General features: G+C 39.7%; 1 protein-coding gene across 2 annotated transcripts in view; it reads left to right on the forward strand.

Moving 5' to 3' along the window:
• Positions 1-11,761: 11,761 nt before the first annotated feature.
• The window catches only part of LOC134360294 (lysosomal alpha-glucosidase-like), a 62,491-nt gene continuing 46,753 nt past the window's right edge, over positions 11,762-27,499 (forward strand). Inside the window, exons 1-3 of one of the 2 annotated variants that reach the window (XM_063074485.1) lie at positions 11,762-12,109; positions 17,667-17,766; positions 24,161-24,779. In XM_063074485.1, the coding sequence (XP_062930555.1) occupies positions 24,279-24,779 (501 nt within the window). In that variant the 5' untranslated portion in view covers positions 11,762-12,109; positions 17,667-17,766; positions 24,161-24,278. The remainder of the gene's footprint in view (positions 12,110-17,666; positions 17,767-24,160; positions 24,780-27,499) is intronic. The other variant, XM_063074486.1, reaches the window with a different exon arrangement.

Genomic DNA, 27,499 nt, shown 5'->3' on the forward strand with positions numbered 1-27,499 from the left:
TTTACTCATTAATAATCTGAATTCAAATTAAAACTTTAAGATATTCTATGTTAAAGTGAAAAAGGAAATTGCTCTGATGCTGAGAAGTTTTACTTCGTTCAATAGAATGACTGTGTTTCTTAGTTTTCTGGAAATTGCTTCAGAAAGAGCTACATTTTGCATATTATGCATCCTGTATTCATTGAACTCAACTCCACACATTTTCCAATAAATTATATTGATTTGTAACAGACTATCATTGCTCAAGAGCTATCTAACTTAAGTAAATTAATAAAACCTGAACAATTATTTCATGAGCTTGAGGCACATCTCACTGTGAAAATTAAAAACAGCACTTAGAGAGTTCCAGTTTTTCATTAAATTAAAGTTGTGGTGTTGACGAAAATGTAGATGAACATATGTATGTAATGACAGACTTAATATTTTCAATACTCTTCATTTCAATGTTGAGCGGCTGAAGGTCCTGTGGCAGAAAATGCTTTGAAGGAGAGTAAGGTTATACTCAATCATCATTAAAGAACTTTGAGTGTAAGAAAATCAAATTAAAATAGCTAATCAAATTAGAAATCTATGAATGGTATTGAATCTCAGCTCATGGAAGTCACTAAATTTCTTGTAAAGTGGTAATTAACGTTCAGGTTTATAATGTGATCAATTGTTTTAATGCTGAGGACAGTGCCATGAAGAACTCCTTCATTAAATACGTTTTAATATTTCACATTGAAATGCACCACAGGTCAAGCCCAGGAAATAATATTTTGCAATGGGGGACTACAAATGTAATTTGCTACTTGGTACCCAAAGCTTTGAGGTTTTGCTTCATTGTCTGAGGAATTGTGAATGGAACTGTCATATGTTCTATCTCAAGACATTCAAATATTGTAATTTTTCCACAGATATTTTGCATATCTGATGGTCATTGACCATGTGAAGCTATATCTAAAATATTAAAAAGCCTTTCCACCAGTAGATAAGAACCATCTATTCTTATATGATGATAAAAATAATAGTGGCTTGATTTAAGTGTTTATGTACAATGTGTGTTGAATAATAATAATTATAATGATTGAATAATAATTATAAAGATTACTACTGCAAAATATAAACAGAAGGTGCTGGAAAGATTCAACTGGTCACAGTATCAGTGCCCTCCCACTTGTACCTTAATTTATTTTGTTCACAAATGCTGGCTGAGCTCCTGAGTATTTACAGCAATTTCTGCTCTATTTCCTATTTCCAGCATCTGAAGTATTTTTCTTTTGTAGTTGGACACACAGATGTGCCACTGTTGTCCTCTGAAGGTCTCACCAGTTACTGTGCCCTTTTGGGCAAACCTTGAAAATGCCTTGATGGATTTATCTGCAACAGAGTAAAAGGGTAGAAGTAATTGGATGTGATTCATCCTGAAGCAAGTTAGGACAGAGCCATACACATACTGTATTTCACTTTCACAAATGAGCTTGGCTAAGAAATACAATAGTATTGATTCCACTACTGAGAGCAATCCTGTAGGCATCTTGAGATTTGTAACAGGAGGCTGAAAGAGATGGAAACAAACATGATGACCTTAGGTAATAGAGCTTAGTTAGAACATGCTCTAATTTTTTGTACATTTAGGCAAAGTGGTGTTCAATTTTTTTTTGATAACTAACCAACTGTCTACCAAGTGCAATTTTTTGAATCCTGAAAGTACTCCACATATAAACTCATGTTGTATCATTTCTACAATATTTGTGAAACAAGTATATTCTGTGTCTTTTGGAATTCAGTGCATCATTTTATATTTCTGCATATTATTATTATGTTATATTTTCAAAGCTTTAAACTAGCTACGATTCAAAATTAAACCTTTCACTTGCACGAATATTCTGCACAGCTCCCTTAGAAAGTTTAAAATGGGTGAGCTTCAACATTGTTTCCTAGCAACCAAATCAATCTGTAACCATAGCAATAGAACATTTCAGTGGAAAATACAGCCAAATCTACCTCTATACAGGTTTCTCAGTTTGCTTCCATTAGTTTTACATGTATACAACTCTAATCTGTTAATTGTGTTCAAACATATGCCCTTAAGTTCTTAAAACATTTAGGCAAAGTAAGATTTGTGTATAACATTACAAATGCATTCTATTTAATTAATATATTGATCACAATGCAGTGTTTTTCACAATGATGTGCTCTGATTCATTTTGAGGAGACCATAAAGACTATCAATATGGGTGAAATATCATTACAGATGGTCAAGATTCATAAGACTGAAACCAGGTGGAGGAACAATTCCTAAAAAAAAAATAAGTGTTGTGTGCAGATTATTGATCTATTGCATTAAAGATAAAGATGGTTCCTGAAAAATTATTTCCTAACAAATCGTAATTGATTTGTCCAACTAATACACATGGTGTTCTGACACGTTTCTACCAAATTTGCCTCTGGGCAAGTTGCCAAACTCCAACTTCATCTGTAGTGAATATCACAACCTTATTTGTGTTATGAAATCAAATTATATGATTTCAATACTTTTCTCACCATTTTGCATGTAGTTTTTGTTGTAATATCTGCTAGTGAAAGTGTTAAAATCTTATATACCTTAATTCTGGTTTTTCAAAGTATTGTGTTATCAAAATATATTAAGGTCATTAGTACTAATATAGTTTAGAAGTTTATTTTGTGGATCTTACATATGCATATTACTTTACAGTTAATGTATTAGTTATGAAATTAACTCATAAGCCTACAATTTGACTATTTTCAATATCCTAAACATGTGGTAACGTTACTTCTCTCTTCGAATCGTAATTGTAATTGGAATATGCTTGCTCTAAACAGTTCAAAGTAAATATTTCACTATATATCATGATACATCACTATATACAATCCTAAGATTCATTTTCTTGCAGACATTCTCAATAAATATAACAAAGCACAATAGAAATCGAATGACACAGGTGTCAATAGGGCTTAGCTTCCAGATGAGGTCAATGCCTTCTATGTTCGCTTCGACTGTCAGAACATGGAGGAAACATCATGAACTCACGACCTTTGATTTGGCCAAAGACGGTGGTATCACTGCAAACTTAAATATGGCATTGGAGTTGTGCTTAGCCTCACAGGATTAAACTGTTATATCATTCTCCTGTGGCCTCGGTCCATACTAACTCTTTAAGTTCACCTTTTTTCCCTCTTTTTCGAGGTACTCGACAAGGTTGTCCTCTTAGTCCCTTATTATTTGATATTGCATTAGAACCTCTTGCAATTGCCATTCGAGAATCTCCAAATATTACTGGGATAACTCGGGGCTTAAAGTCCCATAAAATATCACTCTATGCTGATGATTTACTTTTATATATTTCTAATCCCCAAAAATCCATCCCGGCTGTTTTAGAGCTATTAGCACAATTTGGTCTTTCTTCAGGTTATAAATTAAATCTTAGTAAGAGTGAACTCTTTCCGATTAATAAACAACTTCCCTTATATTATAAATTTCCATTTAAATTGATTAATAATTATTTTTCATATCTTGGGATTAAAATTACTTGTAAATACAAAGATTTATTTAAGACTAACTTTTTACCATTAATAGACCATATTATTCAACTTTCATCTAAATGGTTTCCTTTATATTTAACTTTGATTGGTCGTATTAATGCAGTTAAAATGTTTTTTTTGCCAAAATTTTTATATATATTTCAGGCATTACCAATCTTTGTTCCAAAATCTTTTTTTGACAAAGTCGACTCTAAAATTTCTTCATTTATTTGGCAGAATAAAAACCCGAGACTGGGTAAAATACATTTGCAGAAAGCTAAGAGAGATGGAGGCTTAGCATTACCTAATTTTAGATTTTATTATTGGGCAATTAATATTCGACATATGAAATTCTGGTTACTTGACCAGGATATACTATCCATTCCTAAATGGGTAGCATTGGAATTACAATCTGTTCAGGGTTTTACACTTGGCTCTATTTTAGGTTCCTCTCTTCCTTTTGATTTGAAACGCCTTAAACAGGTGTCTAACCCGATAGTTAAATATACCTTACGTATTTGGTTTCAATTCAGAAAATTTTTTGATCTTAATCAATTTGGGTTAGCGATTCCTATTTTAGGTAACATATTTTTTCCTCCCTCTTTTACGGATCGTGCTTTTCAAATTTGGAAGACTAAGGGTATTTCACGGTTTTTGGATTTATTTTTAGATGGTTCCCTTATGTCTTTTGAACAATTATCTAATAAATCTAACTTATCAAGAATACATTTTTTTAGATATCTACAAGTTAGAAATTTCCTAAGTACTATACTTTCTTCCTTTCCAATGCTTCCTCCTACATACATTTTAGATACTATAATTAACCTTAATCCATGTCAGAAAGGTGCATCGGCTATGATTTATAATATTATTATGAAACTCAGGAAAGCTCCATTTGATAAGATTAGGGTAGATTGGGAACAGGAATTGGGGTTTATCATTTCTGTGGATGACTGGGGGCAGATTTTACAATTAGTCAATACTTCCTCTACCTGTGCTAAACATTCCCTAATTCAATTTAAAGTTGTTCATAGAGCACATATGTCCAAAGATAAGTTAGCGCGCTTTTATTCTCATATTAATCCTTTTTGTGATAGATGTCCAGGGCAGATAGCCTCTTTAACTCATATGTTTTGGTCTTGCCCTACTCTGGAAACTTTTTGGAGAGACATTTTTAATATTATCTCCAAGGTATTGAATATAGATATCTCTCCTCACCCTATTACTGCTATCTTTGGACTACCTAAAATTTCCAGTAACCTTTCCCCTTCAGCCCGTAGAATGATTGCATTTCTTACTTTAATGGCGAAAAGATGTATCTTACAACATTGGAAAGAGCTTAATGCTCCAACTACCTTTTTTTGGTTTTCTCAGACGATATTATGCTTGAATTTGGAGAAAATTAGAAGCAATCTTTATGACTCCTCATTTAAATTTGAACAGACTTGGAGATCTTTTATTCAATATTTTCATTTAATGTAATATATACCCTTCTTGTTTTTTTTACTGTTTTTAATGGAGGTCGGGATTGAGGACGTGATTTTAAGTTTTTTAACTCTGTTTGGTTTCAAGTTAGCCCATTGCTTTGCTTTGCTTTTAGTTAGTTGCACGGTGGGTTTTTTTGGGGGGTTTTTTTTTCCTTTTCTCTATTGATATATATATAAAAATTAGTATACTATCATGTTACCTTGGTATGTTATGTTTAAATTACATTGTAGTATTTTTTTTTGTATTAATATCTTCTGTAATTTTATTATATTCTAACAGTGTATTAGTGTCTATATGGCTTACCTTTTTGTATACTTATTCAATAAAAAGATTTAAAAAGAAAGAAAGATAATGATGCAAAGGATATGGGTGAGGTCTTTAATGAGTACTTTACATCAATATTTACCAAAGAGAAGGAGGTGGTGGATAGGGAGATTAGTGCTGAGAATATTAATACTTTCTAGAAATGCTGGGGCATTGCAAAATAAAGGAGGAGATAGTGTTGGATCTCTTAAAGAGCATCAAGGTGGATACATCCCAGGGCCTGATGGAAGATACTCCACATTATTGAGAGAGACAAGTGAAGAGATTCCGGGGCCTTGACCAATATTTTTTTGCCTCTCTAGCCACAAGCAAGGTCCTAGAGGGCTGGCCGACAGCTAATTTTGCTCCATTATTCAAGAAGGGAACAAGAGACAATCCTGGAAATTATAGACTGGTGAATCTCACTTCAGTGGTAGGGGAGTTACTGGAGAGAATTCTTGGGGATAGATTTTATGAACATTTGAAATCCTGCCCTAATTAGCTAGAGCCAACAGGGCTTTGTGTGGGGCAAGTCATGTCTTTGGAACTTAACTGAGTTTTTTGATGAGGTGATGAGGGTGATTGACGAAGGTAGAGCTGTGGATGTTGTATACACAGATTCTCGTAAGGCGTTTGACAAGATACCTCATGGGAAGTTCATCCAGAAGATTAAGATGCATGGGATCCATAGTGAATTGGGTATTTGGATTCAGAACAGGCTTGCCCATAGAAAACAGAGCATGGTGGTCTAAGGGACTTATTCTAGCTGGGGGTCTGTCATTGGTGGTGTTCCAAAGGAATCTGGACTGGGACCTCTGCTGTTTGTGATAGATATAAATGACCCAGATGGAAATGTAGATGGGTTGGTTAGTAAGTTTGCAAGTGATATGAAGAGTGATGGTGCCGTAAAAAGTGTAAATGACTGGCAAAGAATACAGCAGATATAGATCAGTTGCAGATATGGGTGGACAAATGGCAGATGGAGTTTAATCTGACCAAATGTGAAATGTTGCACCTTTAGAGGTAGTGCACTATTAAAGGCAAGACCCTTAACACTGTTGATGATCAGAGGGGTCTTGGGGTCAGTGAAAGTGGCTACACAGGTTGAAGGGGTAGTTAAGAAAGGATATGATATGTTTGCCTTTATTAGTTGAGGCACTGAGTTTAAAAGTCAGGAGATTTATGATACAGCTTCTTAAAACTGTAGTTAGACAACATCTGGAATATTCTACACAGTTCTGGTCACCCCATTATAGGAAGGATGTCAAGGCTTTGGAGAGGGTGCAGAAGAGGTTTACCAGGATGCTGCCTGGATTAGAGAGCACGTGCTATAACAAGAGGTGGACAAACTTGGGTTGTTTTCTCTGGAGTTGCAAAGGCTGAGGGACATCTGACAGAGGTTTATCAGATTATGAGAGACATAGATACAGTAAACGGGCAGTATCTTATCTTATTTCAACAGGTTGCAATGTTTCATACCAGAGGGCATGCATTTAAGTTGAGAATAGGTATTTTCAAAGGAGATATGAGGGCAAGTTTTATATTTACACAGTGCTGGGTGCCAGGAATGTGCATCCTGGGGTGGTGGTGGAGGCAGATACATCAGGGACTTTTAAGAGACATTTAGGTACGCACTTGAATGTGAAGAAAATGGAAGGATATGGACATTGGGTAAGCATAGTTGACCATTTGATTACTAATTTATTTGGTTTAGCATAACATTATGGCTCCTGTGCTGTACTGAAATATGTTCTAATTACACCATTGGATATACCCGCTGAGGCTGCTGCCATCTTACAGGAATATTATAGAGTAACAATATTGCCAACTATCAAACCTATAGCTATCAAGATTCCTCTCGAATTACTCAAAATGCATGCACAACTTCTCATTCACCTTTATACTAATCAGATCCTCCTTTCATCGTCCAGTCATATCTATTCATTTGTTGTTGGCCCAGTATAATTTTCTATTTAATTCCAAGTAGGCATGATTATTCCACACAATTATAGTTTCTTTCACTGGTGACCTACCACATCTAGATCTTCACTAGCTTTCCATAGTTCTATGAAAATATTGCTTTGATATACCAAATTTTATTTACCAAATATTGAAAGGCCTAGATAGAGTGGATGTGGAGAGAATATTTCCAACAGTGAGAGAGTCTAGGACCAGAGGGCACAGCCTCAGAACAGAAGGACATCCCTTTAGAACAGAGATGAGGAAGGAAGCTATCAAGGCTGCGAAACAACAACGTAGGGAAAGGATTGAGTCAAGATTCACAATGAATAGCACACGTGACTTGTGGTGAGGGCTGCATACCAACACAGACTTCAAAGCCAAACATTGTGGTGCCGCCCACATCGCGACCTCTCTCCCAAATGAGCTCAATTGCTTTTATGCTACGTTCGATGTCGCTAACTCTGAGCCTCCGAGGAAAGCCACTGCTACAACCTGCAACCTGGTCATCTCTGAGGCTGAGGTATGCAGATGTTTCCAACGAGTGGACAGTCGCAAGGCTGCGGGACGAGATGTCATCCCAGGGCGAGTACTCAGGATGTGCACAGCACAACTGGCAGGTGTGTTTACAGACATTTCTGTTCTCTCCCTCTCCCAGTGTAGAGTGCCCTCCTGCTTCAAATTATCCACCATTGTCCCTGCACCAAAAAGACCAGGGTAACATGCCTGAACGACTGGCGTCCTGTCGCACTCACCTCAATAATAAACAAATACTTTGAGAGGCTGGTCAAGGATTACATCTGCAGCTTGCTGCCACCCAAACTGGACCCACTACACTTTGCCTACAGACACAACTGATCGACAGTTGACACAATAGCCACTGCTCTACATACCGTCCTTGCACATCTGGAGAAGAAGGGTGCTTTTGTGAGAATGCTGTTCTTGGACTACAGTTCAGCATTCGACACTATAGTTCCATCCAGGCTCGATAAGAAGCTCAGAGACCTTGGCCTTGACCCTGCCTGGCGCAGCTGGATCCTGGACTTACTGTCAGATCGCCAGCAGGTTGTAAGAATAGGCTCCCTCACCTCCAACCCTCTGACTCTCAATACAGGAGCCCCTCAGGGCTGCATACTGTGTCCCCCTGTTCTCCCTGTACACCCATGACTGTATCGCCTCCCCCAGCTCCAATCTGCTAATTAAATTTGCCGATGACACTACATTGATTGGCCTTATCTCAAACAATAACAAGGTGGCCTACAGGGAAGAAGTCATCTCTTTGACACAGTGGTGTCAAGAAAACAACCTCTCCCTCACTGTCGCAAAAACAAAGGAGCTGGTTGTGGATTACAGGAGGAATGGAGACGGGCTAACCCCCATTGACCTCAATGGATCTGGGGTTGAGAAGGTCAACAGCTTCAAGTTCCTCAGCACCCACATCACTGAGGACCTCACGTGATCTGTGCACACCAGCTGTGTGGTGAAAAAGACACAACAGCACCTCTTTCACCTCAGATGGTTGAGGAAGTTTGGTATGGGCCCCCAAATCAGAAGAACTTTCGACAGGGGCACAGTTGAGAGCATCCTGACTGGCTGCATCACTGCCTGGTGTGGAAACTGTACCTCCCTTAATCACAGGACTCTGCAAAGAGTGGTGCGGACAGCCCAGCGCATCTGTAGATGTGAATTTCCCATGATTCAGGACATTTACAAGGACAGGTGTGTAAAAATGGCCCGTAGGATCACTGGGGACCCGAGTCACCTCAACCACAGTCTATTCCAGCTGCTACCATCCGGGAAGCGGTACCACAGCATAAAAGCCAGGACCAACAGGCTCCAGGACAGCTTCTTCCACCAGGCCATCAGACCGATGAACTCACGCTGATACGAGTGTACTCGATATTACATTGATTGTTCTATTTATCATAAATTACATTGCACATTTAGATGGAGACATAACGTAAAGGTTTTTACTCCTCATATATGTGAAGGATGGAAGAAATAATGTTAATTCAATTCAATTCACTTTCTTTAGCCAGAAGTTGGTGAATCTGTGGAATTCATTGCCACAGACAGCTTTAGAGGCCAAGAGATTGTGCATATTTAAAGTGGAGCTTGATAGGTTCTTGATTATTAAGGATGTCAAAGGCTATGGGAAGAAGGCAGGAAAATGGGAAAATAAATCAGACATGTTTGAATAGCAGAGCAGACTCAATGGGCCAAATAGCCTGAATCTTCAGAATCTGGTTTAATATGAATGGCAAATGTCATGAAATTTGTTGTTATGCAGCAGCAATATTTTGCAAAACATATTAATTAAAACTGTGAATTACCGTAAGAAGTGCTTAGACCCCTGTTCCTCCTCCCCGATGGTAGCGATGAGAAGAGGGCATGTCCTGTGTGATGGGGGCCCTTAATGATGGACGCTGCCTTTCTGAGGCATCGCTCCTTGAAGATGTCCTGGATGCTGGGGAGGCTTGTGCCCATGATGGATCTGACAGAGTTTACAACTTTCTGCAGTTTATTTCGATCCTGTGCAGTGCCCCCCCCCGCCCCCCCGCCAATGATGCAGCCAGATAGAATGCTCTCCATAACACATCTGTAGAAATTTGGGAGTGTCCTTGGTGACATACCAATTCTCCTCAAACACCTAATGAAATATAGCCATTATCATGCCTTTTTTGTAACTACATCAATATGTTGATCTTCGAGGTGTTGACACCCAGAAACCTGAAATTGCTACTTTTTCCACTTCTGATCCCTTAAAGATGATTGGTGTATGTTCCCTCAGCTTACCTTTTCTGAAGTTCACAATCAATACTTTGGACTTACTGACACTGAGTGCAAGGTTGTTGCTGTAACACCACTCTATCTTGCTCCTGTATGCCTTCTTGTCATCATCTGAAATGCTGCCAACAATAGTTTTGTCGTCAGCAAATTTATATATAGCATCTGAGCTGTGCCGAAGTCACACTGTCATGAGTGTAGAGGGAGTAGAGCAGTGAGCAAAACACACATCCTTGAGGTATGACGGTGTTGATTATTAGCGAGGCGGAGATGTTATTTTCCATCTGCACAGTCTGTGGTCTTTCGGAGAGGAAGTTGAGGATCTAGTTGCAGAGGGAGATAAAGAGGCCAAGGTTTTGGAGCTTTTTAAACAGACCAGTAGGAATGATTGTATTAAACACTGAACCGTAGTGAATAAACAGCAGTCTGACGTAAGCATTAATACTGTCTGGATGATCTAAGGCCCCATAAAGAGCTAGTGAGATAGCATCTGCTGTAGACCTATTCTGGCGATAGGTAAATTGCAGAGAGTCCAGGTCCTTGCTAATATGAGTTATTCTAGCCGTAACCAACCTCTCAAAGCACTTCATCACCGTAGATGTGAGTGCTACTAGACAAATGTCATTAAGTAGCTCATTCTGCTCTTCTTGGGCACTGGTATGATATCTGTCCCTTTGAAACAGGTAGGTGCTGAGATGTCAGAGATACATTTTTTACGCCGAGAGTGGTGTGTGTGTGGAATGGGCTCCCGGCAATGGTGGTGGAGGCGGATGCGATAGGGTCTTTTAAGAGGCTCCTGGATAGGTACATGGAGCTTAGAAAAATAGAGGGCTGAGGGCTATGGGTAACCAGCAGTAATTTCTAAAGTAAGGTCATGTTCGGCACAGTTTTGTGGGCCGAAGGGCCTGTATTGTGCTGTAGGCTATCTATGTTCTGTTATACAGCTGAAGTAATCCTTTCATTAACTGACAATGTTATTATCTGAAAATGCAAACATATCTGATGATTATCGTTGCAGGTAGATTTCCCAGGCGCCTGCTGCTCTGATGGTCCAAGTTTGGGAAATGTTTTTAAGAAACCTTTGTTAGTTACCATGGTGCAATTTGTATTGCATTGGATGGTGAAAGGACAGAAGCTTGAAGGTGGTGGTTAAAGTGCCAGTCAAGTGGGCTGTTTGTCCTTCATGCAATTTTTTAATTAACTCGAGGTTCAAAAAAGTGGCACAAGCAGGACCAGGAGTGGAATGCCTCTGAACTAATTGTGTTACTGGAGAGTTTGGACAGGTGTGAAACGTCAAAGAAGTTGCTATGGGACCGGAGTCACATAAAGGCCAGATGGAGCAAAGGTGACGTGTTTCCTTCCTTAAAATCCATCACTAGGACAGCAGCATTTCAGGAAGGCAGTCGATTACTTTCCTCTCAAGGGCCATGATTTCCTTCCATTATCAATCGAACAACTTCAGGAAAGGGTCCGGGGTGTTGGTGCAGCTGTACCCATCAGAAACCGGACAGGGAGTGATGTTGTCAGGGAGTCAGGTCCCTAAATCCGAGCACAGCCCCTCTCCTCTTCCGCCATGGTCTCCGTCGCTAAGAGACAGCGACAACAACCCGCGGCCACTGCGGAAATCACGTGAGGGACTGTACCACGATTCGCGACCAAGGAGGGGGGTTAATCGTCCTCGTTTGCTTTGGGGTTCGAGTTCCGGGAGGTTGTACGTCACCCGACACCCCCCGCCCCTTGCCCCCGGGTCTGGCGACGCAAAGAATTGGTGGCTTCGGAGTTGTGAACCTTCTGGCGTCTTGTGACCGGAGTCCTGTAACCTCTGCAAGTTTCAATACTCTCTATCAGAAGTCAGGCAGCACTTGATAGGCCAAGGTTTCCTTCACATAGTGTTTAGACTCCGATGGCCGGGGCAGCTTTACAGAGGCTTCCTGTGGGGACAACAGACGGCTATTCGGTTCATTAAGTCGGGTCTGTACCCAGCGTTGCAAACTTACCTTTGTTGGCCTTAATCATCAATTTGTCTCATTCTTCAATTATTGAAAGGGTAAGTGCTACTGTTTTCTGTGCATCAGAATCAGACTTCTTATCACCGGCAATGTGACGTGAAATTTGTTAACTTAGCAGCAGCAGTTCAATGCAATACATAATATAGCACAGAGAGAAAAAATAGTAAATAAAATAAAACATAATAATAAGCAAGTAAATCAATTACGTATATTGAATAGATTTTTAAAACGTGCAAAAACAGAAATGCTGTATGTTTAAAAAAAGTGAGGTGGTGTTCAAAGTTTCAATGTCCATTTAGGAATTGGATGGCAGAGGAGAAGAAACATAGAAAACCTGCAGCACAGTACAGGCCCTTCAGCCCACAAAACTGTGCTGAACATGTCTTCACCTGAGAAATTACCTAGGGTTACCCAAAACCCTCTATTTGTCTAAGCTCCATGTGTCCTTCCAGGAGTCCCTTAAAAGACCCCATCATTTCCGCCTCCATTGCCGCTGGCAGCCCATTCCACGCACTCACCACTCTCTGCATAAAAAAATCTTACCCCTGATATCTCCTCTGTACCTACTTCCAAGCACTTAAAACTATGCCCTCTCATGCTAGCCATTTCAGCCCTGGGAAAAAGCCTCTGACTATCCACATGATCAATGCTTCTCATTATCTTATACACCTGTATCAGGTCACCTCTTATCCTCCGTCACTTCAAGAAGAAAAGGCCGAGTTCAGTCAACCTGTTATCATAAGGCATGCTCCCCAATCCAGGCAACATCCTCGCAAATCTCCTCTGTACCCTTTCTATGGCTTCTACGTCCTTCCTATAGTGAGGTGACCAGAACTGAGCACAGTACTCCAAGTGGGGCCTGACCAGCGTCCTATATAGCTGTTCCTGAATTGCTGAGTGTGTGCCTTCAGGCTCTGTACCTCCTACTTGATGGTAACAGTGAGAAAAGGGCATGTCCTGGGTGCTGGAGGTCCTTAATAATGGATATTGCTTTTCTGAGACACTGCTCCCTAAAGATGTCCTGGGTACTTTGTAGGCTAATGCTCAAGATGGAGCTGACTGGATTTACAACCTTCTGCAGCTTCTTTCGGTCCTGTGCAGTAGCCCCGCCATACCAGAAAAGTGATGCAGCCTGTCAGAATGCTCTCCACGGTACAACTATAGAAGTTTTTGAGTGTATTTGTTGACGTGCCAAATCTCTTCAAACTCCTAATAAAGTATCATCGCCATCTTGCCTTCTTTATAACTACATCGATATGTTGGGACCAGGTTAGATCCTCAGAGATCTTGACACCCAGGAACTTGAAGCTGCTCACTCTCTCCACTTCTGATTCCTCTATAAGGATTGATATGTGTTCCTTTGTATTACCCTTCCTAAAGTTCACAGTCAGCTCTTTCGTCTTACTGACGTTGAGTGCCAGGTTGTTGCTGTGACACCACTCCAATAGTTGGCAAATCTCACTCCTTGTCACCACCTGAGGTTGTACCAACAATGATTGTATCATCAGCAAATTTATCGATGGTGTTTGAGCTATGCCTAGCCACACAGTCATGGGTATATAGAGAGTAGAGCAGTGGGCTAAGCACACACCCCTGAGGTACACCAATGATGATTGTCAGCGAGGAGGATATGTTATCACCAATCCACAAAGACTGTGGGCTTCTGGTTAGGAAGTTGAGGATCTAATTGCAGAGGGAGGTACAGAGGCCCAGGTTCTGCAATTTCTCAATCAGGATTGTGGAAATGGTGGTATTAAGTGCTGAGCTGTAGTCGACGAACAGCATCCTGACATAGGTGTTTGTGTTGTCCAGATGGTCTAAAGCCACGTGGAGAGCCATTGAGATTGCGTCTTTAGTTGACCTATTGTGGCGATAGGCAAATTGTAATGGGTCCAGGTCCTTGCTGAGGCAGGAGTTCAGTCTAGTCATGACCAACCTCTCAAAGCATTTCATCACTATTGATGTGCGTGCTACTGGGCAATAGTCATTACGGCAGTCCACATTATTTTTCTTAACAATATAGGCATCCGTTATTCTCAGGAGACTATGGATTTGCGCCTTAGAAGGTTTCCAGGGCACAGGCCTGGGCAAGGTTGTATGGAAGACCAGCTGTTGCCCATGCTGCAAGTCTCTCCTCTCCACGCCACCGGTGTTATTCAAGGGAAGGGCATTAGGACCCATACAGCTTGACACTGGTGTCGTCGCAGAGCAATGTGTGGTTAAGTGCCTTGCTCAAGGACACGCATGCTGCCTCAGCCAAGGCTCGAACTAGCGACCTTCAAATCACTAGACGAACGCCTTAACCATTTGGCCACACTTCTTCTTAGGCACTGGTATAATTGTTGCCTTTTTGAAGCAAATGGGAACTTCTGCCCGAGGCAGTGAGGGTTTGAAAATGTCCTTGAATGCTCCCGCTAGTTGGTTGGCACAGGTTTTCAGAGCCTTAGCAGGTACTCCATCGGGACCTTCGGCCTTGCGAGGGTTCACTCTGTTTAAAGACAGCATGGCTGCTTTTGAAGGGAACTCTTGTTGCTGAACTGTTAAGGCACCAGACTGCGTTTCCTTGCATCAGATCTTACAATTTCACAACAGCGGCTATATTTCATTAGGAGCTTCATCAGGCTTGTTATGTCACTAAAGACACTGCTGATGTACTGTGGAGAGCATTCTGGCTGTCTGCATGACAGTCTGTAATGGGGGGGCAGGTACTGCATCGGATCAATATAAACTGCAGAAAGTTGTAAACTCATTCAGCACCATCATTGGCATGAGGCTCCCCAGCGTCCAAGACATCTGCAAGGAGTGATGCCTCAAAAAGGTGGCATCCATCATTAAGGACCCTCATCACCTAGGACATGCCCTCTTCTCACTGCTACCATCAGAGAGGAGGTATAGAAGCTTGAAGGCACACAGTCAATGATTCAAGAACAGCTTCTTCCCCTCTGCCATCAGATTTCTGAATGAGCATTGAACCCATCTACACTATCTCACTACTTTTCCAACAAATGCTGAAGAACGAACATGAGTTGGAAGAGTAAAAGGAGCAGATGGAAGAACAGCTTTGGAGAGAGTGGATATGGCGAAGGATGGAGCAGCTTAAGTTGCAGGAGGAAATTGCAGCACAGATTGACAAAGCTGAGGGGCTAAAGGCTTCAAGTATGGTGGGTGCTAAAAGTACTCCAACAGGACAGTTCTTCTTCTTTTTCAATCTTTTTATTAGTTTCATAATAATAAACATACCATAATATTGATACAAAGTTATTGGGAGTACATTGTTGTAATTAACATAGTTAAATATAAACCCAGTTGACACATGAGTGTTAAATCTCCCAATCATACAGGATACAGATGAACAATATCAGACAAAAAAAAAATTTTTTAAATCATGAAAAAGGAAAAAAAAATAAAAATAGTATATCCCCCCAAAAAACTAACCTAAACAGTGTTAATCAACTAAACTAAGAAAAAAAAGACATGGACTGTTATGTAACATCATAAAAAAAAGGAACCATTAGTGTTGTCAACTCCGTTCCTCTCAACATATGTTACAAAGAAATAGAATAAGTTTGGAAAAGGTCAAATTACATCATATGAAAATGTTGAATAAATGGCCTCAAAGTGTTTTCGAATTTAATAGAGGGATCATAAACAACACTTCTAATTTTTTCCAAGTTTAGAGACAACATAGTTTGAGAGAACCAATGAAATGTGGTGGGAGGATTAATCTCCTTCCAATTCAGCAAAATGGATCTTCTAGCCATTAATGTAAGAAATGCAATCATCCGATGAGCTGAAGATGTTAAATGACTTGATTCTATCATTGGTAACCTAAAAATGGCAGTAATACGGTGAGGTTGTAAATCAATATTCAAAACAGTTGAGATAGTATCAAAAATATCTGTCCAATATTTTTTCAGCAAAGGACATGACCAAAACATATGAGTTAGAGAAGCTATCTCGGAGTGACATCTAAGGCATATAGGATTTAAATGAGAATAATAATGAGATAGTTTATCCTTGGACATATGAGCCCTATGCACTGCTTTAAACTGTATCAATGCATGTTTAGCACATATAGAGGATGAATTAACTAACTGAAGAATTTTCCCCATTTTTCAATCGGTACAATAATCTTAAGTTCCCTTTCCCAATCAGTCTTTATTAGATACATTTGGACATATTTTCATAATTGTATTATAAATAATTGTTTCTGAAAAGGATTTAAATCAAAATCTTTTTCCAAAATATCCATTGAATATAAATTCCGGAAGGTAGGAAAAACAGTATTTTAAAAATTTCTAACCTGTAAATATCTAAAAAAGTGAGATCTAGGCAAATTATATTTATTAGATAATTGTTCAAAGGACATGAAACAATTATCCAAAAATAGATCACAAAATCGTACTATACCTTTAATTTTCCAAGCCAGATGTGCTTGATCCATAGTAGAGGGTTAAAAAAAGAAATTAGATATGATAGGACTTGCTAAAATAAATTGATTCAACCCAAAAAAATTTCAAAATTGAAACCATATACGTAAAGTAAGTTTAACTATTGGGTTATCCATTTGTTTATACAACTTAGAAAGAGTAAAGGGAAGCAATGTCCCTAAAATAGAACCCAATGAAAACCCTTCGAAAGAATTACGCTCAAGATTTACCCAATGTGGACTTGAAGTTACGTCCAAGTCCCATAACCAAAATTTTAAATATTGAATGTTAATTGCCCAGTAATAAAATCTAAAATTTGGCAAAGCTAAACCCCCCTCCTTTTTAGATTTCTGTAAATATCTTTTACCTAACCTAGGATTTTTGTTCTGCCATATATATGAGGAAATTTTGGAATCAACATTATCAGAAAAGGATTTTGGAATGAAAATTGGCACCACTTGAAATACATATAAAAATTTAGGCAAAATAATCATCTTGATAGCATTGATCTGAACGATCAATGACAGAGACATCGGTGAACATTTAGTAAACAAAAGTTTAATCTAATCAATTAAAGGTAAAAAATTAGCCTTGAATAAATCTTTATGCTTTTTCGTGATTTTAACCCCTAAATATGTAAAAGAGTCAGTAATCAATTTAAATGGTAAACATCCATAAATAGGAACCTGCATATTTAGGGGAACAACAGGTCAGTTCTGTGGTGTGACTTCCTATGTTAATAAGGCACAGGAAAAAACCCGACAGTCTTAATGTGGATGCACTTGTTCCGCAAGTATCTATGAAACAAGAGTCAGGACCCCAAGAGGTAGTTCAGGGTGTTCACTCTCAGCCTGCACTAAGGAGGCAATCCTAACCCATGTCATATCGAACTGCTCAAGGTGTTTTTGGGGACATTAACTTGCAATATGGAAAGCCTTGTGTTTTTGATGATAGAGGTCTGAATAGTACTGTGGAGGCCATCAGGACACAAAATGAAATCCCAGCCTTATTGGTACAACAATAATACATTGCATCTTTGCCAAAACGAGAGATTCAAATCTTTGATGGTGGCCCACTGCAGTATCATGCATTCACGAGGGCTTTTAAGATTAGTGTTCAAAGCAAGACGGACAATTATGGTGACCACCTCTATTTCCTTGAACAGTACACTGGAGGTTGCCCTTGGGAGCCTGATAGAATTTGCCAGCATGTCAACCCAGAGGAAGGATAACTAACGGCCAAGGCTTTACTTCAAGATCATTTTGGTAATGTACAGAAAATTGCATCGGCCTACATGTGAAAGGCTCTTTCATGGCCACCTATAACATCTTCAAGATTAGGGTCATTTTTCTTGGAGGCTGTTGTAATGCAATGAGAGAAATTCGGTACATGGGAGAGCTGGGCATGCCTGCCAATATGTTGACTGTAGTGAAGAAGTTGCCTCATTTGCTTAGGATCTATGGAGAAGGGTAGCCTGTGAACTACCAGATGAGTGTAACTCTGAGGCTACTTTTGCCGACCTTGTAGAACTTATAGAAAAACAAGTAAGGATTTTTACACACCCTGTGTATGGGAATCTACAGGATACTACATCACCTGCAATAATCAAAGGTGTGAACAAAACTATGTCAAAAATTTGTTCTAAGGCTAAAGGAAGCAGCTTTGCCACTACCATGGCCACTATGAGAAGTAAAGGTGGAGCTAATGAAAGGGAAATGTCTCGTCAGCCAAAAGGGTTTGCCTGTTCTGTGAGGGTGAACATACCCTCAACTGGAGGAAAGGCTCAGAGTCAGCAGATTGCCTTCCTAAAAGAAAATGGTGTCTGCTTTGGTTATCTGTGTATGGGACACATCAGCAAAGATGGCAGGAAGCATCTTTCACGCAGGGTATGCAATGGCAGACATCCGAGCAATTGTAATGAAAAGGGTGCAGATTCGAAACAGACTGTGAAAGAATCACAGTAGTGAGTAAAGCAGTGAGTATGAGACCTGGTGATCATGTGGTAAACTTCCTATAATTCTGGTATAGATGAAGTCTACGAAGAGTAACAAGACTTAGTTACTTACAGTGGTGCTAGAAAGTTTGTGAACCCTGTAGAATTTTCTGTATTTCTGCATAAATATGACCAAAAATGTGATCAGCTTTCCACACAAGTCTTAAGACTAGATAAAGAGAACCCAATTAAGTAAGTAACACAAAAATATTATTCTTGTTCATTTACTTGTTGGAAAAAAATGATCCAATATTACATGTATTTGTTGGGAAAAGTGTGTGAACCTCTGGGGTAATGCCTTCTAAAAAAGCTATTTGGAGTCAGATGTTCCAATCAATGAGATGAAATTAGAGGTGTGAATTGTAGAGGTGCCCTGTCCTATTAAAAGACACATAAATTTAGGTTACTGCCAGAACCTGCTCTTCTCAAGAAAGATCTGTTTACATGTACCATGCCTCAATCAAAGCAACTTTCAGAGGATCTTTGAAGAAGAATTGTAAAGATGCATGTAGCTGGAAAAGGCTACAAAAGCATTTCTAAAGACCTGAGTGTTTATCAATCCACAGTATGAGATATTGTCTGCGAATAGAGGAAGCCCAGGGCTGTTGCTAGTGTCTCTAGGAGTGGACATCTTGCAAAGATCACATCAAGAGCACAACGTGCAATGCTGAAGGAAGTGGAAAAAGAACCCAAGGGCAACAGCAAAAGACCTGCAGAAATCTCTAGAACTTGCTAAAGTCTCTGTTCATGTGTATAAGAGAAACACTGAACAAGAATGGTCTTCATGGAAGGAAACCACTGCTGTCCAAAAAATCATTGCTGCACTCAAGTTTGCAAAAGACCACCTGGATGTTCTACAATGCTCTGTGGCCAGATGAGACAAAAGTTGAACTTTTTGGCAGAAGTGCACATTGCTCTGTTTGGAGGAAAAATTAATTGCACACCAACACCAAAACCTCATCCCACCTGTGAAGCATGGCGGAAGGAGCATCATGGAAAAAGAAGAAAATTTGTGATTTGGAAAGGCCTAGTCAAAGTCCTGACCTTAATCCTATAGAAATGTTGTGGAAGGACCTGAAACAAGCAGTTCAAGCAGGGGAACCCACCAACATCCCAGAGCTGAAGCAGTTTTGTAAGGAGGAATGGCCTAAAGTTCCTCTAAGCCGATGTGCAGGACTGATCAACAGTTACCGGAAACATTTGGTTGAAGTTATTGCCATGCAAGGGGGTCACACCAGTTACTGACAGCAAAGGTTCACGTACAAATACATGTAATATTGGTTCATTATTCCTCAATAAATAAATGAACAAACATTTTTTGCGTTATTTATTTAATTGGGTTCTTTTTAATCTAGTTCTAGGACTTAAATGTGAAGATCTGATCACATTTTAGGTCATATTTATGCAGAAATCAAGAGAATCCTGTAGGGTTCACAACTTCCTAGCACCACTGTATGCTTTCCTAGATCAAGGAAGTACAGCAGTGATCTGCACAGTGAGCCTCACGAAGAAGCTCAAACTAACAGGGAAAAGAACATGTCATCTCTTACGCACCATGGGTCAAGAGAAGGTTCTGAGTAGCCACATGTTTCAGGATTTTAAGTGCCTTGCTTAGATAGTAACAACTATTGTAAACTGTCCAGATCTGTACATGGGAAGGTATGCCTCTCCACAAAGGGAATATTCCTGGTCTCACCTGAGACATGTCCATTTGCCAGAGGTTGATTCAGATGTCATGATGCTGCTAGGGACAGATGTGTTAGCTGTCACAAGTGATTTGCAATATCAATAATGGACCCTTTGCAGTCAGAAATGTGTTGCGTTGGACTGTCAATGGACCACCAAAAGGAGACCATGATGATGGAAGAGACTGTGCCCAGCTGTTGCTGACACTTAACAGGATTTCAGTTTTCAACGTGGATGAGCTTTGGCAGCAGTAGTTCAAGGCAGACTTCCCTGAATGCAGTCAGGATGAACAGCCTGGTTTCTCGAGAGAAGATTACAAGTTTGTGAAGCTGGTGACAAATTCTGCAAAACTGATGGATGGTCACTACCAGATTTTTTTTAATTATTGAGTGCAATCGTGAACAATAGCCAGATCAGAAATGCTGATCAAGTCAACTAGTTCTCAAAGAGATCTCTGATAGGCCAATCAGATGGTTCACTGCTGCTCAGCGATAGAACCCACTCGTAGCAAGTACATAGAACAGGCACAAGGGTCGCTAGCCCCTGTACCCCAGAGCAGTGCAGCGGAGGTATGTGCTATGCATGACCTGATCTGAAAGCATCATGTTGACTCATAACAGACCGTGTTCACGGTGGAACAGCATGGTCAAGGATGGGGTGATTAGCACTGATGGACAAATTATACCTCCACTACCCCAACATTAGTTCACTAGGCAGGTTAACATCATTATTTCTCAAAAGTGAACAACAGGACAGTTTTGTGGTGTGACTTCCTCTGTTAATAAGGCACAGAAAAAACCCAACAGTCTTAATGTGGATACACTTGTTCCTCAAGTATCTATGAAACAAGAGTTAGGACCCCAAGAGGTAGTTCAGGGTGTTCACTCTCAGCCTGCACTAAGGAGGCAATCCTAACCCATGTCATATCAAACTGCTCAAGGTGTTTTTGGGGACATCAACTTGCAATATGGAAACCCTCGTGTTTTCGATGATAGAGGTCTGAATAGTACTGTGGAGGCCATCAGGACACAAAATGAAGTCACAACCTTATTGGTACAACAATAATACGTTGCATCTTTGCCAAAACGAGAGATTCAAGTCTTTGATGGTGGCCCACTGCAGTATCATGCATTCACGAGGACTTTTAAGATGAGTGTTCAAGGCAAGACAGACAATTATGGTGACCACCTCTATTTCCTTGAACAAGTTTTTCCAGATAGAAGAGTATTTGTGCAGCAGGTGCACATCAAGACTAAGACTAGCTATCTGGATCGGCCTGTAACCAAAATCTGTCTTCTAGAGGAGTCAGACATTTGAGGAGCTACATCTCTAGAAGCTTCATGATTTTGACTTAACAGAGAGTGATGGTTAAGATCACTCTGTACTGGGCTAAGTGCTGGCAACCTCTGGTCTAGATGACTGTTGCACGACTTGTCTGGAAGAAGAAAGATGAAAGAGGACATTTGTATGAATGTTAAGATTTCATGTCTCCTGTCTCTTAGTAGTGTGTAGTTATAATTATAATACAGGTTTCCCCCACCATCCAAAGGTAGAGCGTTCCTATGAAACGGTTCGTAAGCTGAAATGTCGTAAAGCGAAAAAGCAATTACCATTTATTTATATGGGAAAATTTTGTGAGTGTTCGCAGACCCAAAAATAACCTACCAAATCATGCCAACTAACACATAAAACCTAAAATAACAGTAACATATAGTAAAAGCAGGAATGATATGATAAATACACAGCCTATATAAAGTAGAAATACTTTTCCACAATCATTACTGAACTGTTCTCCGTAGCGAAAATCTCACACAAGCGCCTTCGGCAAAAAATCTCACGCAAGCGCTGTTGGCAAAAACACGGCGCAAGCGCTCTCCAGTAACCTTTAAGCTATGAAGCTGCCAAATCATACCAAATAACACGTAAAAATACACAGCCTATATAAAGTAGAAATAATGTATGTACAGTGTAGTATCACTTACCGGAATTGAGACAGCACCGAGCACACTGATGATGGTGTGTTAGGCTGAGTCGGAGTTGGGGTGGTGTAGTGGCCCCCACCCTCCAGGCTGCCAAGCGATACATTGCCGCGAAGCACGCAGGGGTCCAGCGGTAGCCGGGAGGCACACAGCACATCTTTAAGCAAAAAGCTGAAATAAACATGTTAATTAATTAGGTGCCGCCCCACACGTAAAGGTCGACCCAGATCAGTGCCGATTTCCGATTACGTCGTCTCTAATCTGGGCCGACAATTACATGTCGGCGGCACCTAATTAATTAGAATGTTTATTTCGGCTTTTCTCTTAAAGATGTGCTGTGTGCCTCCCAGCTACCGTTGCATTCTCCGCAAATCGGTACAGTATCTGTCCGGGGCCCGGGGGTTGGGGTGGTGGGACACTGGGGTGTCATCTCGTCATCGTCTGTTTCTATTAGAGCAGGCAGCTCATCTTCTCCTATGACTGCCCACCTCGATGTCGAAGGTTGAGGTTCGTTGTCTGCTGTGGCTGATGTGGAAGGCTTGCTTGACTGCTGAGCCTCGCGCATTTTTCTCTCACACAGTTCTTTGTAAGAACTCAAACCATCCTGCAAATATCCCCTAAACCAACGTAACCTTTCAAAATTAAAGTCGTACTTTATCATTACTCATTCGGTTTCGATTGTTATCCTTTTTTCTTCCAATTGCATCAGCTCTTCATCTGTCAGTTCTTGGTCATGGGATGCCAAAACCTCTTCAACATCATGTTCGTCAGCTTCCACAAGCCAAACTCACGTTGTCCTTACTCTCGGCTCTATCCCTCCCCCTCCTGTCTTCTCCTATCATTTTGCATCTCCCCCTCCCCCTCCAGCTTTCAAATCCCTTACTCACTCTTCCTTCAGTTAGTCCTGACGAAGGGTCTCGGCCTGAAACGTCGACTGCGCCTCTTCCTATAGATGCTGCTTGGCCTGCTGCGTTCACCAGCAACTTTGATGTATGTTGCTTGTCCTTACTTCGTTCACCACGATCAAAACGCTTAATTATGTCTAGTTTTACGCTACGTGTAACACCCTTACGAACTCTTTCAAGCTTTTCCGATACCTTAGAACTCATCTTGCAAACGGCTGCTCACAGGCACGTGTTAAAGCAATGCCGGTGAGAATGCAGTTCCAAATCTGGGGCAGAGCGGCTGCTTGGGGCGCGCGCTGTCTTTTATCATGCGCTGATTTTTTATCGCGCGCTGTTTTTTTTCGTAACAGTGAAAACACCTTCTGAAAGCGAAAACGGTACTAATGTGGTACTTTTGTAACAGTGAGGTTTCGTAAGGCGAACGTTTGAAAAGCGGGGGACACCTATATAATATTTCAGGGGCTGGGATTTCGGAGTCATGCATCTGTTTTCTGTCTGTATTGTACTTTGTGCTGTGCGTTTATTATGGGTAATTAGTCATGTGGGTTGGGGTGTGGTAGAAGTGAAGAGTAGTTGCATATTCATGTTTTGATTTTGGGTCAGTCCAGTTTGGGCAGAGCTGGAGAGTGGGCTGGGGAAGGGAGATATTTTTTTTGTTAACTGCTTAAATTTGCTGAAATAGGCTTGAATTTTTAAAAATATGCTGGAATAATCTTGTACATTTAAGAGTGCTTGTCCTAGGTACTTTTAATGTGCTGAGACTTTTTTGCTGTAGTTTTAGTTTCGTCAGTTTTATCATTTTAAGATTGTTCATTTTGCCAGTGTCTTAATAAAGGACCAAATGTATTCTTCAACTTTGTTATTGAAGGAATAGCATATGATGCAGCATAAACCCACAACCCCCTCCCCCACCCCTGTGATTAATCTCTGAGTGGTTTTAGTTTGATGTTTTGTTGTCAAGTAACTGCTACATCAGTGATTCTTAAATGGCATTTTGTAACTTCGGCATTTTTTTGTTAGCAAACTGATTTATCAGCAAAAGTTGATCATTGTGGAAATTTTTTTCAATGTTTTTTTTCTTCTCTGTTTCGTTTAGGCGGTGGCACTAAATTCAGAAACGTCTGCCTCCTCCAGGTTTCTACCAGTCTTTGAGTCACAAGTGTGGGTCTTGATTCTGGAGTTAAACTTGACTTTCATCTCAGGATAAATAAAGAATGCCAACTGATACTGTTCTTAAATTTGGAGGCGTTTTCCTTATTGTCATTCTGATTGGTATCTTAACTTGCCACAATCATTTCCATTTGGAGTCTCTGAAAGCCTCTGGAGCAATCAATGTGGGCAAAATTAAGCGAGACCTTTTGTGGCAATCTCCAAATTCTAAAAATGACACCAAAACCTCATTCAGTGAAGGGAATCACAGTGCCTCACAGTGTGATATTCATCCTAATAGTAGGTTGGATTGTGCCTTTAATGAACTGATGGACATGACAACATGTCAGGCCCGTGGCTGCTGCTGGAATTCAGTGGTCAATGTGTCTGCCCCTTACTGTTTCTTGCCGTTAAATTATCCTTCATACAATATGGACTTTCTTTCTCCAACCAAGACTGGCTATTCAGGTATTCTCAGCCGCACTGAGAGATCATTGTTCCCAAATGACATAAGGACGCTTCAGTTGAATGTTATGTATGAGACATCAGGCAGACTTCATTTTACAGTAAGTAATCTCAATTAGTAAAGATAATTTTATTAACTTAAGGAAGGTGGATATAACCTGTCAATATATTAACAGAAATGATGTACACAGTTGGACAACTTTCAGAGAATGTTGTGATTGTACTAAATAATGGTGAGACTGCACAGTGGAGTATTGTGCATGCCTTTGATTACCCTGTCATAGGAAAGATGTCATGGGCTGGAAAGAATTCAAAAAAGATTTATGAGAATGCTACCAGGACTCCAGGCCCTGAATTATAGGGAGAAGTAGAGAAGGCTAGGATTTCATGGCATGTGGGAGATTGAGGGATGGTCTTATACATGTGTGTGAAATCAGGAAGGGCATATATAATGGGCATAGCTTCCAGATAAAGTGGTAAAGACAGGTACAATAAATTTAAAAGGCACTTGAATGGTTAAATAGATGGGAAAGGGTTCAAAGGATATGGGCTCAACCTAAACATGTGGGACCAAGGTTGGATGAGCATCTTCGTCAGTATGATTGAGTTGGGCCAATAGGCCTGTTTCCATGCTCCATTACTCTGTGCCTCAATGATGCATTATGTATCTCCGTATATAGCCCATTGTTGGAGATAGTTTTGTTACACTAATTATTATAAATAAAATATATCTCCTTACATTGTCCATTGTTGGAGATAGCTTTGTTACACTAATTATTATAAATAAAATATATCTCTGTATATTGCCCATTGTTGGAGATAGTTTTGTTACACTAATTATTATAAATAAAATATATCTCTGTATATTGCCCATTGTTAGAGATAGTTTTGATACACTAATTATTATAAATAAAATGTGTTCTGATTTGATTTGGATTTTAAAGCCAGAGTAATTTTTTTTAATGTCGATCAAATGTCTTCTCAAAATTTAGCACTTTGTTTCCACGGTTTTTTGGAACTAGTGTTTCATCCATGTTTCCAGTATATTGCTTTCTTTTACTAGATGTACTTAAACGCAACCTTGGAGTGGAAAAATTCCCAATATTATGTACCCAATAGTACCCTATGTGTTACTTCTGAAATGTCTTGCCCATTTATGTTCACAGATTTGTGAGACAAATGATAGGCAGTTTGTTATTCAATAGGATAGATGAAAAATGGAGTAAGCAGATATTTTTGTTTAAATTTTATCATTACAATACAGTTATTTCTGTTTCCACAATATTAAACCAGACTAGTAGTATGTAACGAACTTTTGGCTCCTTACTTTGTTCAATCATCAACAGTGTTATTTATTTTACCACGGAATGATGTTAATTATGTATCTCAGAAACATTGTGACTGAAGGATACAGAGTCTGAACCTCTTGGTTTATCAGAAGCTCCCACAAGCGATGTTGTGTTTAAGGTTTTACTAGAGATTTTTTGTTATCTTTCCTCATTTTGTGCTTCTGTGTTATTTCAGTTATCTCAGTTACATTCCATTAAAACTCAGAAACTGGTATTTAAGCACAATGGTAAAGAAATAAACTTGAATAAGTTCTTCAACATATCTGAAATTATTTAATTTTATTATTGTATTAACCCTTTGATTTGTTGTAGTTTTCATTCATTATGGTGTCATATGCATGTCCCTCGATACTGAATTTTCTGCCTTTATCATAAAATTCTGTTATTAGATTTTAAAATGACGTCAATAGGTGGCTGCAATGATGTCAGTAATTTAATTTTGATAGTTACTTTTTTATTTTGTTCTTTAGCGTGTACGACGGCTCCCACAAAAGAGGATTCAAACCATGTTTCAAATCGGTCCTTCTTGCTGCTGTGTGCAGCCATGCCAGGAAACTGGTATGAATCCCTGCCCCCACTGTTTATGTGCAGTGCCCTGCCCTGCCAGGAACTACTATAGATCACTGCCCTCCACTGGTGCTCCCACAACAATGAATTGTCCCTGATGGAGTATGAAGAGGTTGGGGTCAGAAGGATGCTGCCTAGCTGTAAGACGTAGGGCTCTGGTTCATTGACTGGCAGCGGGAGCTCCACACATTTATTGATTCTCCCTCATAGCCTTCTTTTGCATTTGATGGGAAATGATGTTACCTTTTTTGGAAAGTCTGAAACTAGTTCACAGTCGGTAGCAGGAGTGGGCTAAAATTCCCTGCCATTTTATTATTCTTTCTTCTTTAATTTCTTCTTTCTCAATTAGCTGTCGGGTAGCTTGTATATTTGTGAATGTCTAGCAATTAAATACACCTGAAGTAAGATAAATTTTTTTATGTTACTATCACAGCTATTTCTCTGCATGGCAATGTAATGAATTATTGATCCCTGACAAAGTCTAACTCGCTACAGGTTCAACTGACTAAAGTTCAGAACAAAAGTACAGAATGGTTTTGCTGGAGCTGTAATGGCTGATTTCTCATTTGGAAATTGCTATAATTTTATAATCTTCCTCTTGTTATGCTCCTTTCCATTAAAACTGTATTAGTTTTGTTCACGTCTTGTATGTGATGCACACTGGGATACTTTTCAATTCTAATGTTGATTGGGTTTATTTTAAATTGAACCCAGTCTGTAATTAACCTTGAGTGCAGTTACTTCAGTTAGACCATAATTAGGAATTATAGCATGTATACAGTGCTACAAAAAGTATTCAAGTATTCACCCCCCCCCCAGAAGTTTTTTATGTGTAATTGTTTTACAACGTTGAATCACAGTTGATTTAATTTGGCTTTTTATGACACTGATCAACAGAAAAAGTC

The sequence above is a fragment of the Mobula hypostoma genome, chromosome 22 (assembly GCF_963921235.1).
Source record: "Mobula hypostoma chromosome 22, sMobHyp1.1, whole genome shotgun sequence".
NCBI classification, from domain to species: domain Eukaryota; kingdom Metazoa; phylum Chordata; class Chondrichthyes; order Myliobatiformes; family Myliobatidae; genus Mobula; species Mobula hypostoma.